At 38.1% G+C, this 11,777-nt stretch overlaps 1 protein-coding gene across 1 annotated transcript; it reads left to right on the top strand.

Moving 5' to 3' along the window:
• Positions 1–624: 624 nt before the first annotated feature.
• Positions 625–7,083, top strand: LOC114306879 (uncharacterized). Its single transcript, XM_082897145.1, has 5 exons — positions 625–628; positions 3,368–3,504; positions 6,330–6,482; positions 6,596–6,665; positions 6,774–7,083. The coding sequence occupies exons 1-5, from the start codon at positions 625–627 to the stop codon at positions 6,788–6,790; spliced, it is 381 nt and encodes a 126-aa protein (XP_082753271.1). The 3' UTR covers positions 6,791–7,083.
• The last annotated feature ends 4,694 nt before the right edge of the window (positions 7,084–11,777 follow it).

The raw sequence follows: 11,777 nt of genomic DNA, 5'->3' as shown, positions 1-11,777 counted from the left end.
TCGAGCGGCTGGACTGGCCGCATGTGTGGCCATGCGGGGGGAAAATTTTGTTTGTTTGTATTGATGCTCCCAACCTCCAGAACGCATTTCCAACCTTATTTAAACCCTTTTGGAAGTGAAATTATGATTAAAAACCATTAAAAAGGGTTGTGAATCACTAAAAGAAAGTGTATATGATATGAATGAATTATTTATCGAATATGTGTGTGACATGTTTGGTGTAAGTCATGTGCTGGAGGAAATGCCTTAAGATCGATCACATTGTGAGTAATAATACCACATCTATATATTCGTTATTATGTACCTCGAACCATGAACGGTGATTGGTGCTGTTTGAAATGAGAAACCTCATTAACATTATACGGGCGTAAGGCCGTTTTGTTATCTGTTAGGCCCAAGGCCATTTTGTTATATGTTGGGCCCGAGGCCGTTTTGTTATATGTTGGGCTCGATGCCATTTTGAAACGTGATTGGGCCCGAGGCCGTTTTGATATACGTTGGGTCCGAGGCCATTTTGATACACGATTGGGCCTAAGTCCATTTTGATATATGATTGGGCATGATGTTGGGCCTGAGGCTGTTTTGAAATATGATTGGGCCTAAGGCCATTTTGGTTATACGATTATGGGTATTGTAAGAATCTTATGACTATTTATTTACACTATTTTACTGTATTATTACTCATTGAGCTTCGCTTACCCAGTTTTATGTATGTACATGTAGATAATCCACAGAATTGGCTTACACCCCTAGAGTCAGCTTCAGGGGCCATTCTTTTTTAGACCCAATCGAGTCATGTCTCCGAGTTAGAGTTTTGTCTTTGACTCACATCATACTTTGACTTCACTTTGTTTTGCTAATGAGGTCTTGGGTTCGTAAATGTTATGCACAAATTTCTTTCAATATTTATATTCTTTTTGCATGGGCATGTAAATGACGTGGATGTGTTACATTTTGCTCATATTGGTATAGCTCAATGGACTCATTCTTTTGTTGTATACTTCCACTTTTGGCCCCATTACTATAATTACTCTATTTGTTTGCTTGAGGCCGAAGGCAATCAAGTGATTACTGGCCAGTTATGACCCAAACTTTTAGGAGTGGGTTCGGGTAACGACAGGTCCTTAAATGGAACATGAGACAAGTCTAAATAAGTACCGTTTTGAGCTATTAGATACTTATGATTATTATCTTTTCTAGCTATTATTGGCTCAGGTATAGGATTGGAGGTACTTCCCGTGTCAGTATCATTTTTAACTTCATTTGTTTGAATAAAGTTAAAATTTTCTCCATTTCCCCATGTGCCAAACAATTCGGGATCAATCAACTTTTCTGCCTTTCTTTTTCCTTTATTTATTTATGATGAAACATCTTGATCTATTATTTCTTCAGATAAGGATGATTGACTATCATCATCATTAGTTGACATATTAATATCATAATTAAAGTGCTGTAAAAGGGTTTCATGGTCTAGATAAGTTTCTTTTATCTAATCTAGTAGCTTGTTTCTTTCATCAATACCTAAATCTGGGTCGATATATAATTTTCTCCAATAATCCAATATTTCAACAATATTTTCATATTCAATCTTATAATAAGTATTGGTTTGAAGTACCAGGATATCTTCTGTACCATAAAATAGCCTAGGAATGGAGTTATTTCCTAAACTATTCATTCCATCATTATTTATTTTTTGTATTTCCAAAGCATATTATATCTTCAGGGTTAATTGCCATTATAGATTGTTGTTGATACCTAAGACCCTCCTAGTATATTTATTTGGTGTCTAAAACTTCTCTTTATGATTTTAAAGACTTAAAAATGCCTAATTATGGCCAATAGTCAAAAGATCTTAGAGTATATAGGCTTTGACATACACTAAGCATATAGGTTTTAAAACAACTATAAATGAAACAAATAATTATGAAGATATAAAATACAAAGGATACACAATTTAAGACGAAACTTGTCAAATAATATTTTTTTGATTTTTTTTTTATATCATTAAGCAAGCCATACAAACTTATATATATCAAGATTAATACATAGATCGAAATACTTACATAGTTTGATCTTACTTTCAAAAACTCTCCACCAAGCTCTGATACCAATTACAAAATAAGAAGATGAGTTTTCTACTATTTTTATTATGGAGTTATGGAGTTAAGAGAAGTTAGAGAAGTTAGAAAAGAAGCAGACAACAAAGAGATTGTGAGAATTTACATTGCTTCATTTGTTGGCTTGAATATCAATTTATAGAATATATCTTGTAGATACAAACAAAAATAAAAAAGTCATCATAATCTAAAAAGTTTATCCTAACATTATTATATGTCTACTTTGTAGAAAATTACCACACTAATACGGCCAAAACTTTATACAAAAGTCTACAAGCCTAGGCATATGCTTATACAAAGTTTTCACAAAAATAAATACAAAGGCAAAAAAGTCTTAAAAAAAATAAACGAAAAATGATGATTATTTGTCATATTCAGACAAACTACTAGTATAGACCTCGTTGGAAAGGTCGTTGTAGCTCCCAAGGTGAGGAATCAAGCCACATCATGATGGTTTTTTTTTTTAAAATTTATTTAAAAAAAAGACAAATTATACTAATAGTCTCTAAATTTTCTTTCTTATGTTAGTTTAGTCCTTGATATTTCAATTAAAACATATTTGCTTTTTCAATTTTTCAGTATGTGTCAAATAAGGACAATAATTAACTCCATCAAATGTTTAGATGGAAATTGATCACGTACAATCCACATGACACTCTTTTGAGGACAAAACATACAACCAACAAATTTTTTTACCATCAACAAATCACAACCACTTATCCTAATGTATCCACGCACTTGACCACACTAAATCCCCCATACACCCCCTTTGTAGCTCCCTTTTCCCCCTCACCTTTGCCTACACCGTTTTTTCCTCTCTTCATCGCTTCTGGCCTTCTTCTCCGGTGTTAACTGTCCCTTCTCTCTCCAGATATCCTTTTAAAAAAATTATACCCACGCTACCTCTCTCTATTACATATTAGACAAAGTAAAACCAAATCATTAACAAGCAACAAATTTATCTGCGAATTTAAACAAACCAACAAATGAGTTCCACTAGGGCTGTGCAACGGACCAGCCGACCCGCCATAATTGCCCGACCCGACCCCAAACGGGTGGATGCGTGGTACTTGGCGGACGGGTGCGGGCCGAATATTTCAAGTTTCTCGGGTTCGGGTCGGGTGGCGGGTGATCCGCCGTTTTACCCCTCAAACCCGACCCGTCCGTGCCTTTTTTTCCCCTTTGTTTTTTCCCTCAAATTTATACACGCATCAGGCCCTTTTGTTTAGAATTGGCCCTAATTTCTTCAGACCAACACGCTGAGACTCTCTCTCTCTCTCTACCCTACCTTACCGTCCGACGATGTACACTTCTGATCGACGATTTGCTTGCACTGAACGACAATCCCTTTGCTTGCACTGAACGACGATCGACCTACTACACTGAGGTATCTCTCTCTTTCTCTCTCTCTCTCTAAATAGAAGATTTACATCAAAAATATATATACACAACACATTGAATATACACAGTGTAATATACAGAGTGTAAATTTCCAAAAATGAGTAAGAAAATTGCATCAAAAATTTTACAGTACCTCTTTGTGTATATATAATATATATTGAGTTGATTGATCGTATATATAATATATATCGACGATCATTTTACAGTACCTCTCTTCATATACAGATATACCTGTCTCTGTATATAATTTACAGATACCTCTCTCCGTTTTTTTCCCCTCTTTGATTGAGGGTTTGATGTATATATTGAGTTGTCATGTATATATTGATTGAGGGTTGAGGGTTTGATGATGTATATATTAAATTCTGGTGTATATATTGATTGAAGGTTGAAGGTTTGATCATATTGAGTTTTTTTTAAGACTAGTGTTTGATTGAAAGGTTGAGGGTTTGATCATATTGATGTATGTATTGAGTTTTTTTTTTCCTGAGTATTTGACTGTGTTAGTCCATGGTTAAGGTTGGCTTCCTGGGTTTAGAAACTAATAATTGGTTAATTGAATTTTATAATTGGTTAATTGAAAATGAACATAAACATCACTGATATAAAATAATTGACTGTGTTAAATTTCTGAGTATTTGACTCTGTTAAATTTATGACTTAATTTTGTTAAACTGTTAAACTGTGTCAAGCTTTTCTATGACTCTATCAAGCTTTTTTTTATCACTCTGTCAAACTATTAAATTTATGACTGTCAAGCTTTTTTTTTTGTTAAACTGTTGTTAGACCATGGATTTAAAAAGCATATTTTGAATGAATTTTTATTGGATTTGGCAGTATATTTGATAATCTTGTGGTCATGGATCCTTCAAGTGATGAAATATTGTTTGTGAGTCATGATGTTGAGCTCGAATCATCGTTTATTGACCCATCCACCCAACCTAATGCTCCTCCTCCTAGACCACCCATAGCCAAAACTAGTAGTAGTAGTGAGAGAACAACATCAAAGGCTTGGGATCATTTTGAAAAGATTAAGGGCATTGATGGGAAAGATAGGGCTATGTGCAAGTATTGTAAGAAAGAATATATGGCAGGCTCTAAGAGTCATGGAACGAGTAATTTGTTAAGTCATTTGAAAAATTGTACAAAGTATCCATATAGGGATACTCATGGGCAACAATCATTGGGATTTAAACCTAGAGAAGTTGGTGGGGAGGATGTTGTTGATGTTATGGCTACGTCATTTTCTGTAGAAGTTGCTAGAAGGCATCTTGCAGAGATGATAGTAATAGATGAATTGCCCTTTAGATTTGTGGACAGGGTTGGATTTAAGAGGTTTTGTAATGTCATGCAACCTAAGTTCAAGATTTCATCTCGATATACCGTTGCTAGGGACATTCTAGACATATACATCAATGAAAGGGAGAGGTTGAAAAAAATTGTGAAGGGGCGTAGAATTTGTTTTACCACGGACACATGGACTTCCATACAAAATTTGTGTTATATGTGTCTAACTGCACATTTCATTGATGATGATTGGAAGTTACAAAAGAGGATCATAACAAAAGAGGATCATAAATTTTTGTCAAGTTGAAGACCACACAGGAGAAACTCTTGGTAAAAAAATTGAGGCACTCTTAAAAGAGTGGGACATTGATGGCCTTTTTACCTTAACTGTGGATAATGCGAGTTCCAATAATCTAACCATTAGATTCTTGAAACAAACCACAAAACTGTGGAAGGGAACTATCTTGGGCCATGAATTTTTACACATGCGTTGTTGTGCGCATATTCTAAATCTCATTGTTAGTGATGGATTGAAGGATCTTGAGGCTTCTATAGCAAATGTGAGGCATGCAGTAAGGTATGTGAGGTCTTCTCCAAACCGCCTTGACACTTTTAAAAAGTATGTAGAAAGTTTAAAAATTGAGAGTTAGAGTCTTTTGTGCCTAGATGTGCCAACACGGTGGAATTCCACATATCTTATGTTGGAGGCGGTAGAAAAATTTGAGAGTGCTTTTCAAAGAATGGGTGAGGAGGACTACAATTACAAACACTACTTTTTGGATAATGAAGGGGGTGAGAGGAGAGAGATGCCTACAGCCGAGGATTGGGATAATTGTAGGGTGTTTTTGAAATTTCTTAGAATGTTCTACAATGCCACAAAGAGATTTTCTGGATTTTTATTTGTTACTTCAAACACATTCTACACTGAAATTTTTGTCATTGAAAATATGATTGGACAATTAATCAAAGACAATGATCCTATTTTGTCTTCAATGGCAAAGAAAATGAAAGAGAAGTTTGACAAGTATTGGGGAAATGGGGATAAAATCAATCTACTTTTGTATGTTGCGGTTGTGCTTGATCCTAGAAGAAAAATGACATACTTGCAATTTTGTTTTTCAACAATTTTTGGTGGAGATATGGTGAAAGGGAAAGAAATGTTAGACAAGGTCAAAAATTGTTTGGGCAAATTGTATGATCATTATGCCACACTTGAGCCAACAAATGTGCATGCCTCCAATGTAAATGAAAGAGTAGATATGGTAATAGATGAAAATGACCCACACACTATTGTGAACTCTCAATTTAACTCATTTTTGGAGGGACAATTTTCTAATAGTGGGAGTATGTCGGAATTGGACAAGTACTTGGGTGATATTGAGAAAGGTGGGAATAATTCTCAATTTGATATCTTGGAGTGGTGGAAGGTTATTGCAACAAAGTATAAAGTATTATCACTTATAGCACGAGATGTGTTGGCAATGCCTATTTCCACTGTTGCTTCTAAGTCGGCTTTTAGTACAGGAGGTCGTATACTTGATCCATTTCATAGTTCACTTGCTCCCAAGATGGTGGAGGTTCTTGTTTGTGCACAAAATTGGCTTTGAAGTAACATTCCAATATGCCTTAGACAAGCAATGGAGGATGTTGAGCAATTTGAACAACAATATGATTCGGGTAATATATACAATGATTTATTTATTTTTTTTATACATTTTATTTATTTTGTATTATTCAAAATTCATTTTCTTTACTTTACATATTTTTGTTGTGTAATGTTTTTTGTGTAGTTGTTTCGGAGTCAAGCTCATGTTCAAGCCCAAGTCCAGAGACTAATTTTATTGAAGTTTAATATTATTGGTAAAATATTTCCCTTTGGTAAATGTTGTTAACATATGTTTACTTGTTTTAAGTTTAAAACTTTTTAGTGTTTTCTTTATTAAATAATTTCATTTTTTTGTTGTGCAGGTTTACATGGCTCATGATTTGGTGAAAAGAAATGAATGGTTTTTTTGCTACTTTTTGGATGACTGTAACTTATTTTTTTTGGATGCACAATATTTGTTGGATGAGCAAAAAAAAGTTACAGTCAAGGGGAAATATTGTGCATCCAACAAATATTGTGCATCCAAAAAAAATAAGTTGTAGAGTTATGTAGCTTTGAATTCTATTGGTTGTAAAATTGCTTCAAGGAATCCAACAAACAAAAAACAACACACACACACACACAAAAGAAAATAGAAAAAAGAAAAAGAAGCTTACCTTGATCATTTTTATCCATCTGTGCCTTTGTTTCAGTAATTATTATGAAAGCAATAAATGTAACGCCCTCAAAATAACAACATTAAACTAACCACATTCTTTTATTCATTAAGTTCCATTACATAAGTATTACATGTTAACATCAAAACAAAATGCCCTACGGGCTTACAGCTTTCCAAGTTAACACTTGGTTACAACAAAAGAGTACTAACTCGTTTACACATTAAGCCCTTGGCTTGAAGTTACATGTAATACATCAAAAGTTAAGCGACAAAAGTATGTCCGCCTCTAGCCTCCCAGCTATGTCCTTGGAGGTGGCATGCTTCCTGCACCTGAAAATGATATTCCCATATAGGGTGAGCCACAGCCCAGTAGAAATATACTAAACCAACCATGAACAATGACTAAAAGATTAGCAATTGATAGATGGCTAACACAGATACATTCACATAAATTACACATTTATGTCATACAACTTATGAGTCTAAGTTACCTTTCATTTTCCCTTTTTCAACAGATAAGCATGCTAGCTCTATCATCATTTCCATAGATATGTATAAAAGCTATATCCCACATTCAGATAAGCATATAAGCTATATCCACATTCTCAACAGATATGTATAACAACAATATCCCACATTCACAGATAAGCATATAAGCTGTATCCACACTTTACCAAGATAAGCATATAAGCTCTACCTTCACTTCTCTAGACAAGCATATGAGCTGTATCTACGGAGTTCATCCCCTATCTTCTCCCAACACTATCCGGTTTAGAGGTACATCCCCTATCTTCCCCTAAACCGCGGAGTACATCCCCCATCTCCTCCTCTACACATAACGTATATAAACACATTGGTTCTATATACAATCACCCAATACATACAGTTAATGTATTCTATCAACCGTCAAGTTCCATGACACATTTCATTGATTAGTTTCAGTTTGCCTAATCATCATGCATTGTCTACAACAATCACGACTATCCTCCACCGATAGCCCAAAGCAGTTATTTCTAAACAGAAAATAAATGCACAATGGATATTCAATCAACATTTAATTTCCTCATTTCTCACAATTAATTATCCCAATTAATTAAACAATGTAATTAGGTCGTTATCCATAATTACCATTTCAACCCTTAGGTCCCATTTTCATCAATGATTCAACATTTATTCCATTTCTCTATGCCAAACATGCATCTAGGTTTATTATGAATAAAACCCCAACTTTTGTAAAATTGCACAAAAGCCCCAAACTTTCACAAAATTACCAAGCCAAGCCCAACATCTCAAAATACCAAAATTTAAAGACAAAATCCATAGAGAGGAGTAGGGTATCCCTACCTCGAAGTTTAAGCCAAAAAGGAGATGAAGACTCGAAGATCAACTTGCTCCAAATCCAAACTTTTTCAGATTAAATCAAAGCTCTCAACGCCCTCTATCTTTTTAACAAAGGCTCTAGGCTAGATTCACACTCTAGGGAGATCAAATCTTAGAGAGGGTGTAAGTTTAGAGAGAGAGAGTCTCGGATTTAGGGTTTGATCAAAAAAAGAAATGAAAAAATGAAGTTCAACATCGCTACTGTCCGCTGATATAAAACACGCTCGCTCGAGCGAAGACTTGGTCGCTTGAGCGACCAGACACAGAAAACTCTCGCTCGAGCCAAGAAGTTCTCGATCGAGCGAAGAAAAACCCAGACCGCTCGAGCGAAGGAATCTCGCTCGAGCCAAGAAAGGCAACTCTCAGGTCCAGAACCAGACACAACACTCGCTCGAGCGAAGCCACCCTGGCTCGACCCACCAGACACGAACCTCACTCTCGCTCGAGCGACCAACTCCTCGCTCGAGCGAAGGTCCAAAAATCTGGGCAGCAACACTAGGCTCCCAAACACAACCAACCTGTAACAAACCTGCCCAACACATCTTATAACTCAATATACAAAGTAAAGAGGATGCAAACATGATAATAAACAACTACCAACATCCACGGACACATGTCCAGATCACTGTACAACAAGGGTAAACCCGGGATCGCTATAACCTCCCCCCTTAAAGAATTTCGCCCCCGAAATTAAGCACAAGTTTTCAAAAACAGGTTTTCTTTCATTTTAGACAATGTTACAATTTAACATTCAACAATTCGACCCATTACCGGTCATCCCATCCCTTTAACAAGAGACATATCACAATATGTAAACAACATATGTATTTTCAACATGCATCAACATTATGCACTATCTTTCCAATTTCAACAATACGTTCAACATATATAATGTCACATTCAACTTCCATATGAGGCAAGTCCCAAAACATACTTCCAATAAACAAAACATTTTCAATGTTTCACAACTTAAGACATATATAAAAGCTCTTAAGTTCAACAATAGCTCAAAATTTAAACACAAGGTTACATAGCAATAAACAAGTCCGGATATTTCTCATGGACTTCCAACTCACGTTCCCAAGTGGCTTCCTCCACTCCGTGATGTTTCCACAAGACTTTCACCAAAGGAATGGTCTTGCCACGCAGGACCTGATCCCGCCTATCCAAGACCCGAACCGGTCTCTCCTCATACGAGGCATCCTCATCTACCTCTAAATTGGTCCAATCCAACACATGTGATGGATCTGCTTCATACTTCCGAAGCATACTCACATGAAACACATCATGTACACCGGACAACTGCGGCGGTAAGGCTAACCGATAAGCAACCTCACCAATCCTCTCAAGAATCTCAGAAGGACCAATAAACCGAGGGGATAACTTCCCACTCTTCCCAAATCTCATCAAGCCTCGCCTAGGTGATATCTTCAGAAAGACATGATCACCTACCTCAAACGCCAATGGTCTCCTCCTACGGTCGGCATAACTTTTTTGTCGACTCTGGGCTGTAACAAGCCTCCTACGGATAAGCTCAACTTTCTCCGTCGTCTCCCTAACCAACTCCAGACCCAACAAAGGTGTATCACCCACCTCGGCCCAACAAACTGGAGACCTACACGGTCGGCCATACAAGGCCTCAAACGGTGCCATACCGATGCTAGACTGAAAACTGTTGTTGTAGGCAAACTCTACCAATGGCAAGTGCCTCTCCCACGTCCCACTGAAGTCCAGGACACAACCCCGAAGCATATCCTCGAGGATCTGAATAGTACGCTCGGACTGCCCGTCAGTCTGAGGATGATAAGCCGTACTAAAGGTCAACTTAGTGCCCAAAGCACTCTGCCAACTCTGCCACAACCTAGCAGTAAAACGAGGATCTCTATCTGAGACGATCGTCACTGGGACCCCGTGCAATCTCACTACGTCCCGAATATACAAATCGGCAAGATGATCCACCGAATCTCTCACGCACATAGGAATAAAGTGCGTCGACTTGGTCAACCGGTCTACAACCACCCAAATAGCATCACTACCCCGCTAAGTCCTCGGAAGACCTACAACGAAGTCCATAGTGACATGCTCCCACTTCCACTCGGCAATAGGCAAGGGTTGCAACAAACCCGCTGGCCTCTGATGCTCGGCCTTCACTTGCTGGCAAGTAAGGCACTTTGATACGAAAACAGCCACATCTCTCTTCATACCCCGCCACCAAAACTGGCAACCCAAATCCTGATACATCTTAGTACCTCCCGGATGCACCGCAAGGCGCGAATGATGAAACTCTCGGAGTACTTCCTCTCGGCAAGACTCCGGTACAAACAAACGGTCTCGGTATCTCACACTCAGGTCGGGATACACCGTCAAACCCTTCTCAACTTTCCCACTGGAGATCTTCTCTCGGAGGGATTCTACCTCAAGGTCACCTCTCTGTGCCTCTAACACTCTAACCACAAGTGTAGGCTGCGTAACAACAGAAAACAAGGCCGCAGCCCCAACAGATTCGCCCAGTAGCAAATCAAACTCGCCAAGTGCTCCCAACATCTCCCATTCCCGGATGGCTATACTAGCAACATCACTAATGGTCTTCCTACTAAGGGCATCGGCCACAACATTGGCCTTTCCCGGATGATAGTGCAACTCAAAATCATAATCCTCGATGAACTCCATCCATCTCCTCTGCCTCAAATTCAAGTCTCTCTGTGTAAACAGATACTTCAAACTCTTGTGGTCCGAGAACACCTCGAACCTCTCACCATAAAGGTAGTGCCTCCAAATCTTCAAGGCAAAGATCACAGCCGCTAACTCTAGGTCGTGTGTGGGGTAATTCTTCTCGTGTATTTTCAACTGACGTGAACCATAAGCTACCACTTTTCCCTCTTGCGTCAACACACAACCCAAACCCTCTCGTGAGGCATCACAATAAACCGCATAACCCAACCCTCTCTCCGGAATAATCAACACCGGAGCGGTGGTCAATCTAACTTTCAGCTCTTGGAATGACTTTTCACAAGTCTCACTCCACACAAACTTGACTCCCTTCCGAGTCAGTCTAGTCAACGGTGACGCTAACCTGGAGAAATCTTTCACAAACCGACGATAATACCCAGCCAATCCCAGAAAACTGCGAATCTCAAACACACTCTTAGGCTGTGCCCAATCTTGCACTGCCTCAACCTTGGATGTATCAACAGACACCCCTTCCCCAGATACCACGTGGCCTAAGAATTTGACTTCCCTCAGCCAGAACTCACACTTCCCAAACTTGGCATACAGCCTATGGGCTCTAAGCAACTCAAGCACCACTCTCAAGTGTTCCTCGTGCTCC

The sequence above is a fragment of the Camellia sinensis genome, chromosome 12 (genome assembly GCF_055761805.1).
Source record: "Camellia sinensis isolate YWXY chromosome 12, ASM5576180v1, whole genome shotgun sequence".
In the NCBI taxonomy this organism is placed as follows: domain Eukaryota; kingdom Viridiplantae; phylum Streptophyta; class Magnoliopsida; order Ericales; family Theaceae; genus Camellia; species Camellia sinensis.
The sequence above is the reverse complement of the archived record's forward strand: the minus strand, read 5'-3'. Positions and strand labels throughout refer to the sequence as shown.

Excerpts from the sequence above, each read along its gene's own strand:
- LOC114306879 (XM_082897145.1), top strand. Across the intron at positions 3,505-6,329 it reads GATCGACCTACTACACTGAG|GAGGTCGTATACTTGATCCA; the intron begins GTATCTCTCTCT and ends CTTTTAGTACAG. Across the intron at positions 6,483-6,595 it reads TGAACAACAATATGATTCGG|TTGTTTCGGAGTCAAGCTCA; the intron begins GTAATATATACA and ends TTTTTTGTGTAG.